The 9,028-nt window shown below is 28.7% G+C and overlaps 2 protein-coding genes across 2 annotated transcripts; one reads left to right on the top strand and one right to left on the bottom strand.

The window, feature by feature from the left end:
- The first annotated feature begins 755 nt into the window (after positions 1-755).
- Positions 756-1,307, top strand: LOC103494271 (uncharacterized). Its single transcript, XM_008455387.3, has one exon. The coding sequence runs from the start codon at positions 860-862 to the stop codon at positions 1,220-1,222; it is 363 nt and encodes a 120-aa protein (XP_008453609.1). The 5' UTR covers positions 756-859; the 3' UTR covers positions 1,223-1,307.
- A 5,671-nt stretch (positions 1,308-6,978) lies between these two features.
- LOC103494272 (hydroxyproline O-galactosyltransferase GALT3) lies at positions 6,979-8,115 on the bottom strand. Its single transcript, XM_008455388.3, has one exon. It carries the CDS (start codon positions 8,064-8,066, stop codon positions 7,062-7,064), a length of 1,005 nt encoding a protein of 334 aa, XP_008453610.1. The 5' UTR covers positions 8,067-8,115; the 3' UTR covers positions 6,979-7,061.
- Between the last annotated feature and the right edge of the window lie 913 nt (positions 8,116-9,028).

The raw sequence follows: 9,028 nt of genomic DNA, 5'->3' as shown, positions 1-9,028 counted from the left end.
AAACTGATAATGACAAATTATAGAACACTATTAAACTTTCCTTAACTCTTTTCAACTGGATTGATTTCTTTTTCACGATAAGTATCCATTTTCTATACACATCATTCCCCTGAATACTACATAATTAATCGTATTCAAACTGTTCTCATATTAAGGAGATTCTAACCGATTCTAACCAACTATCAAATGCTAAAAATATGGTAACAAAATGGGGGCCACAACCATCTTTCTTGACACCTACCAATTTGTCTTGTTCATAAACGGTATAATTTGGTAGCTTCCACCTGAATCACTTTTACAAAACACCATAATATATATAAAATTAGATCATCATGCATGCATTTATATAAGAAAATCTGCTTATAAAAAAAAACCATCTTCTTGCTTAAACAAATAAAAATCTCACACATTGGGAAGGTGTTATGAAACTTGACTCAATTATAATCTCAAACAATAAAATAAAATTAAAAAAAGAATCAAATGTTTAGTTTAAAAAATAACCAAAAAGTAATTACCTCATACCCCACATAATCGATGAAGCAAAATAAGTGATTAATCAAATCAAATAAAGACTACATCAAACTTTTGACCTTACTGATCTTGTCATATCACACGGTCTTCCAATTCCACACGTATTACTTCCTCCTTGTTTCTCAAGCTCCTACAGAAATTTCCAACCAATATCCTATCCACAACATTATTATTATTATTATTATTCATTGCCGGCTATTACCATTATAAATACTCCTAAATTATCCCCTTTTTTGTTAATTAACGACCAAACTCCTACAACAACAACAACAACAACCAATAGCAAGAAGAAGAAAAAAAGTCAAATCAGTTGATATCTATATCATTAATGGAGGCGATAAGCTTATTGGGTCGGCTGAGGAAGGCGGTGAAGAAGATTAAATTCATGATGAATTTTAGCATTCAAAGATGGCGGTTAGCGGCGATGTTAGGCCGGACTTCGTCCAGAAATCTCCGCCTTAGCTTCAACGAACGTCCAGGATTAAAGGCAGCTTGTTCCGAAGATATTATTATGGAAGAAGAGCCGGTTTCTTCTTCATCTCGTGGGCTTCAAAGAACCACCAGCTACGCTTCTGAAGATGACGTGGACTCCCGTGCGGAGGCTTTCATTGCTAATTTCTATCGCCAGCTCAGAATCGAACGCCAGGTGTCACTTGAGCTTCAATATTGCCGTCGAAATAGTTTTGATTAATCGTCGATATAATCCCACCTGTGTATTCTCCAATTTGGTGAGGCAGATTCAATTCAATTAGTTCAAGAAGATTTGAATTTGAAGAGATGGGGGTTACTGGAATCGATGATCATTTGATGAATATTCATAATGGCTAAATAATTAAGCCTTGAATTTGGAGTAGTATTTGAATTTTGTTGTGAAAACTTCAATTATTGTGTGCTTTGATTAGTTCTCTCTTTTGGCTCTCATCAACAAGATGTCCCACTTGCTTTCATTGGATGACAAATTGAAGGCAATAATTGGGATACTTAGGAATTTGGTTTTGAAATTTCAAGAATTTTGTTGTATTTTTTGTAGTGAATAATGGAAAATACAAAGATTTGTTTGTTCTTTATTATAATGTAATTATTTATTAATTGAAATTTCTCTTTTCTGTATATATTGGTTGCTTCATTTGAAATGTAAATTGAATATTGATGAAATATATTTTAAAAATATTGATATCCCGATAGAATAGGAAATTATGTTTTATGTCTAATATATATTAGTGGATCTTGGAAGAAAAAAAAAGGTTGAATATGTGTTTGAAAGTTTAGAAATCTATAATTCATATTTTCAAAATTAAGAACATGTAATTTTATAAAAGAAAAAAAAAAGCATCAAATGTATGTATCAACGATGAAATCAATGGATACCTTTTAAAAAGTTAAAGAAAATTCGTAAACATATTTAAAATAATAAATAAACCTTGTAAATAATTTAGACTTTGTTTAATGTGACTTACAATGATCTAAAGTCGTTCCGTTAAAAAAAATAAATCATTTAAACAAAATTATTTATAAATTATCAAATAATTGTTCCTTAAATATGTAAAGAAAAAAAAAATCAAAGGAAGATTAAGAGGATAAAAAAAAAAAGCACACGTATACTCATCTAATATTCATTCAATTTTAGTACTTCTCTATTTTTCGATATATATTGTGTTACTTATGCTTTAAGAAGTCTTAATACATACATGAAGTTTATGCATTAATAATTTTTAAAACAATTAGTCTAAATCGATTTTTAGTGGGGATATAAATTGATCCTTTTAAATGAATATTTTGAAGGTTGTAAAAAAAAATTTAATTTATTTAGGAAACAATTTAAACACATTTGAAAAATCTATTTTAAAAGCATTAAAATGAAAGAAAATTGGAAGTTTTATATACACATAAATATATTATTTACATTACGCGTGATCTTTTCTTGTACTCTTTGAACAAAGGATGATATGAGTTGGAAAATGTTTGTGCATTATATGTACATTACGTGTATTAATTATTGTTACTTAAAATTCGGAGCTTAATGATTAAGAAAACAACATAGGAAAAGTGAATTACATTATTATGAAGAAAATTAAAAGAATAATAAATTGTACTTAATTAATTACCAAAAGTCCCAAAAATCCAAGAAATTTGGTTTATAATCATCAATTTTGGAAAGGTTTCCATCGTTGGGATAAATAATCTCATTGCAATTAATGCTAAAATCATCACATTCATTCACTTCTAATTACATCACTTAATTTCAAAAGTATACACCCTTTCCATTTTTGGCTCCTTGATAAAGTAAAACAAAGAGACGTCTTATATTTCCGACTTTTGTGCAGTGAAAAGATGAAAAACATATAAAATAAGTGCACTCTAGAAGGTACTCAAATTCCTAAGAAAGGTTTTACTTCATGACATTGTTCATATTATGGTCATCTCCCCCACCTTTAAAAAAAATTATATTTATATACATTTTAGCACAAATGCCAATTTGAACACTAAACTTTAAAATTGTTTCAATTTAAACATCAAACTAAGTTACATCAAATTAGACCTTAAATTTTTATAACTGTGACATTTAAACCTTCAACTTTCATAAATATATCTAAATAAAACACATATAAAAAGTTTATTTTTATATTTTTTTTCTCTACTTCTTCTTTAGGTTTTTCTTTTTCTTTTTCGACTCATCTATTATAATCAGAGGGTTTAAATTGATAAAATTATGAAAGTTAAAGGTTTAAATTGATACACTTATAAAAGTTCATGGACTAAATTTGATATTACTAATTTTTTTTTCTTAATATTTTATATAGAGTGGAAAATGAAAATAATATTGTGAGAAATTGTTTTAAACGACAAAACTATTAAAATCACTAAAAAAAAAGGACTATATGAACATTTAAGATCTACCATCGGTAACATTCATGACATTTATTTATAATCATTGCATCACCTATAAAGGTAGGATTATTGACGATAACTAGTCTTTTCATAACAAATAATAAGTATCACAAAGAAAATGACAATATCGTCAAATATATTATGACAAATAATAATTATCATCAATTACTCAAAATTGGGTACTTTCTGTAACAAATGATTTGTCACGAGATATGTTTATTGTCAATAAATCCATATGTGTAACTTTTTATAATTTCAAAAAATTACGTGTTTTTTTTTTTTTATAACTTCTTTGAATCCTATCATTACAAGCATAATTTTCACCATCAACTAATTAATTCTATTAACACAAAACTTATACACATATAATAAGAAGCTTCATATATAACAATTAGATAGATAACAAAAAAAATGTATAAGAAGTCTATGGAATGTTTCAAAGGGACAACAAATGTCTCCCCTCTTAATGTCTAACCATAATTGAACTCCTACTATCACTAAAACCAAACAATATACCATCTATATATGTATACAAAAAGTAACATGTAAAGAAGGAAGATATTGACAAGGGAAACAAAAAAAGTAATAATATTCTTTTAACACTCAAGAAATATTTGGGTTGGTTACATAGAGAAAAAATAAAGTAAATTGATCAACTTGCAAAAAACAGTGACGACAACATTTCAAGTTGAAACTATTGATTGAAGTGAGGCATATTAATGTTTCTGAGTCTTTAAGATTTATACTCTATTAAAAAGTTTTAGTTGAGGCCTTATAATATAATATTCCTCTTTGCATAGATTGAGGATTCATTCAAATGGAACAATCTTAGATTAATGGTTTTTATTTTAGAAAACAGAGATCTTTCAACATTTCTCTCCAACCATCAAACAACTTCCTATTTTGGAACATTTTTTTGCACTCTATCAGAAGAAAACATAACACAGACTTTGAAACTATAAGGATAAACAGAAAAACTTAATTGAAACAAAGTGAACAAACATACATTTCATGCCTCCAAAAAAATGAAAAAAGAACAAAAATCACATATATTCCACCGTGGTAAGAATAAAATTTATAATATATACCATTCAGTTGGGACGTTACTCTCTCTCGGTGATCTAATAATGCACAACACCAATTCTCCTCCCAAATCTACTGTGGTTCAACTCATCAAGTGGAGGTGCATATTTGGTGTTGTTGAATTTTCATCTAGTGGGATTATTTAGGTGATAGGTCTTCGTGCCCATAAGTAGTTGGGAATGATTCAATTCTACTAGAGTATGCACAACAACCATTATAGAAAAAAATAAAGAAGAAATAAAGAATCTAAAAGAAAATAAATAAAATAGAGATTTAGGAAAAATACAGTGTTAGTGGTAGAGTTAGTGATTTGTTCAAGGGTAGATAGATAGCAAAAAAACATTGGAAGAAGCAATAACCTTTCAAACCTTGTTAGGCTGAAAGACAAAAACTCATTTGGAAATTGAATTCTTGTACTTCGAATGCTCGTGTTTGAAAACACTTCAAATTAAACTTGGAAGTTTGAAGTCCTTGAAGAATTGGTAAACGAAAACTAAGAGTAAAAAGTGTAAGTTTTATGGTACCTATATATAAAATTCAAACATAAGTAGAATGAAGTTGAAACTACACATCAAACTATCCAAAATAAAATAACAATACTGACTTTATTTAATAAAACTAATTATTAATATATATATATAATTTCATGGTCTTATGCTACGCTTATTTTTATGCCGTCTTCTCAATTATATGTCATTATACATAAAATATATACTTTTGAACTCTATAGACGCATAAAGATGAGTACAACTTGAATTAAACCTAAATATTATTCATTTTAATTAGAATAAATTTAAGATAAAAAATAAAATAAAATTTATACCTCAAAGTTTCTTCTTTAAAAAATAAAGACGTGATTATGAACAACATAAAAAAAATTATTGTTGAAGTTTTGTATGCTTTGAAAAACCTACCTGAGGTAGTTTTATATTGTAAATATACTTTTTGTATACAATTGAAATAGGAAAAATTCAAATCACAAAGCGCAAGGTTACTACTTATTACAATCAGATGTCAGTTGACCTAAAATTTTATTGGTATATCATAAATATGGTTAGTTTAGGTATATCAATTAAATGTTATACCGTGTATATAATAGGGTATATCATTAATGTATATATGAAAATGCATGTTTGTACATAATTGATATGATTTCCACTCTAGGTCTATCATATAAATAGAAGACAAAATAAATATACCAATAAAAGAATTTATAAAGAAATAAAGGTAATTAAAGCTAAAATACCTAAATAATCTATCATAGTATATGAAAATTAAATACATAAGTAGTCTATAAGATATAATTAAGCAAACATATTAATTTTTTTTAGTGAATAAGCAAGTTATCAAATAATAATTAATAAACGTGTTAATTTTTTTAATACATCAATCATTGTCAAGCACCAATCAATAAGAATATAATATTTTAAAATACATGAATAAGTTACGTACCAAACATCAAACAACCTAAGTTAAGTTTATTTTTTAAAACGTTAATTGTAAAAATATAATATTTGACAAAATATTTACCATTTATATAAAAATCAAGTGTAATAAATTTTGTATTTTAGTAATTTCATAAGTTAATAAGTTGTCTAAATTAATTAAAATTTAAGAGAGTTTAAATTTAAGGTTATGCATTCTAGGGTAGATCAAACCCAAATAATCACATTGGATTTTGTTTTGGTGCAAAAGATATGTTTGTTTTTTTTGAACTTTGTGGGCCTTATTGACATTTCAGTATTAATGTTTGGGTTGTCACAGGCATAATTTTTGAAATATATGTCTACAATGGTCCATCATTATCAGTTTCATGAGAAAACAGAGATCGGCCATAAAAATGGCATGGAATTTGACCCTCGGTTGGTTGACTGTGTCGATTTTGTCATTTTTTTTCTATTTACCATTGAAGTTAAGATGAATAAGAATGAAAGAGGTAGATAGATGAAATATTACTTTTAGATTAACATAGTTTGATTTTTTTTAAAAAAAATTAAATAGAAAAACTTAAATCAATTTTCTATATGAATAATATTTGCAATTCAATCTTGGTATTAGGCTTGAAAATTAGGCAAACATAAAAGAAATAGCATATCAATCACTAAAGCAATCGATCACTTGGACAAGCAATTGATCACTTGGATAGTTGATGGCAATGAGTTTAGTTTTATATATATTTTAAAAAATTAAAAAAAAAAAACATAATACACTAATCGATCGTGGATTTTCAAATATATATATATATATATATTTGGCTAGAATTCATCAAATTTGAAATAACAAAAAACTTTAAAATATAACAAAAATAAAATAATAACTTTACACCTCCCTAAAAGTCAAAGTATTTAGTGGGATTAAACTCCTAAAACTTCAAAATTCAAGAACTTAATTAGTTTTAAAATAAAACGATTCAATTTTTATTGTGAATCAAAACATTGTATACATATTCTAACTTAAGATATTTTGATCATTCATTGAAGAATCTTCTTGTGTATAATTTGAAAAGAATTAACCAAAAAATGAAAAACAAAACTTATTTAATCCATATGAAGAATCACCTATGCATCAATATGGTATAGTTTCGATTCCTTCAAATTCGCTGTGACATTGAAATACGTCAATGTACGAATCCATTTCTCCTGATTCTTCAACAGATGAACGGCGATTGTCTCCGGCCAAAGCTCGTGAGTACATCCCGTCCACGGCTCCGGATAATTGTACATCGACCACTTCGCATTGAACCGATTCTTCGCACGCCGCCCCTCTCTAAGCCAGTCCCCAAATACTTTGTCCTCTGGCCCTTCCAAATGCTTCTTCGGAACCTCCGATTCTCTGATCCACTCAGCCAAATCCCAAGATATCAAATATCCCATTCCCGACATGTAATGAACGAATGGATCCATACTCGGACAAGGAATTACATATCCGTAGTACAGATCTTCTCTCGGAAGTGGCCGGAGCGATTCCACCAAGCTGTTTAGTCTAATGTAGGTATCGTCGTCGGCTTTCATCACATAGTGATACGGCGGATAAGAACCGCCGTCGTCGCTGTTGTTGAAGATCTCCGGTAGACTGGAGAAGTAGGTGTAGGTTTTGCCTTTATTCATATTCTCTTTGCAATTGAGGATTATAATGTCGTCGTACCGCATAATTTCCAAGGCGACGAGAATTTTCTGATCCTCTTTTGTTAAATTGCAGAAGACGAATTTCACGTCGATTTTAGCGCCGGAAAAGGATTGCGTGCCGTAAATTAAGCGGAGGAAGTGACGGCGATTGTACTGATCGGGAAGAGTGAGAATGCCGATGAGAATACGGATATCGGTGTCGTTGGAAACAGAGGAAGAATTTACAAGAGAGGAGTCAAAGGAAGTAGTGGCAGCGGCGACGGAGCATCGGCCGAACTTCAAAAGGGCGTCGAAACGAGCTTCGTTAATGGAGGCTAAAACGCAGAGGAAAAGGATGAAGAAGATTGAAGGGAGAACAAAACGACGTCGGTTGGACTTGTTGGGGGATTTGGTAACTTCCATTTGAAAGAAATGTAAAGAGGGAAATGAATTTAGCATTCTGGGAATCGAAGAATGTAATTATTAAGAAGAAGGAGACGAAGGAAGAAAGAGGTGTTAGTTAATAAGATATCTTATAATGAAAGCATTTAAGTTGTCAATCTCGTGGTTTTAGGACTAACTCTTTTTTGACTTCTTAATATGTAAGAAAAGGGAAAATCAAACCAAAATACTTCATTTTTCAAAATAATAATACCAAACTCTTTTACACATATGTTAGGTATTGTTGTGTATTTTGAAATTTGTTTAATTTTAGTATTAATATTTTTAATAAATTTCTAAATTAATTTTTAAGAAATTGATTAAATAATAATAATAATAATAATAATAATAATAATAATAAGAGTGATTTTAGTTTATGGTCTAAATTTTTTAAAAAGACAAACGTTATAATTTAGTGGCTTTTTTTGAAGGCATTAATTTTTTGCATATTAAAAGGCAGAAAGTTCGCAGAAGCAAAGAAGCAATATGGGTGTGGAACAAAGCGTGAGTGTAGTGGCAAAGTGGAGAGCGGTGGTAAATGCAAAAATGCTTTAAGATGTGTAAAGTGCTTTTGGTCAAATAAAGGTTACGTAATTTAGGCACTTTTGCACTTACCCGTATTATTAAATTAATTTTTTTAAAAAAATTAATACCAACTTATTTATAAACTAAGCAACACCGTTGACTCTTCATATCATATCGTATGCCATTATTGTTTAATACATAATTTTTAGTACTTACGAGGGTTATTGTTGAAAATGTTTCCCACTACTTTATATCAATTTTACGTTCATAGTTCATTCGTATTTATACACTTTTTTCCTTTAGATGATGAGCAAGGAGTTGTGTTTTAGTTATAATTATATAGTTCGCAGGTTACTTTTCGAAGTTTTATATTTTTAGTGGTACAGAAACTCGTATATCTCAAAAGGAAAAAAATTAGACACTCAAATTTCAACAAACTAATTGAGTTGAAGAAA

This window comes from Cucumis melo, chromosome 2 (genome assembly GCF_025177605.1).
Source record: "Cucumis melo cultivar AY chromosome 2, USDA_Cmelo_AY_1.0, whole genome shotgun sequence".
In the NCBI taxonomy this organism is placed as follows: Eukaryota; Viridiplantae; Streptophyta; class Magnoliopsida; order Cucurbitales; family Cucurbitaceae; genus Cucumis; species Cucumis melo.
This window is presented reverse-complemented; position numbering and strand designations above follow the sequence as displayed.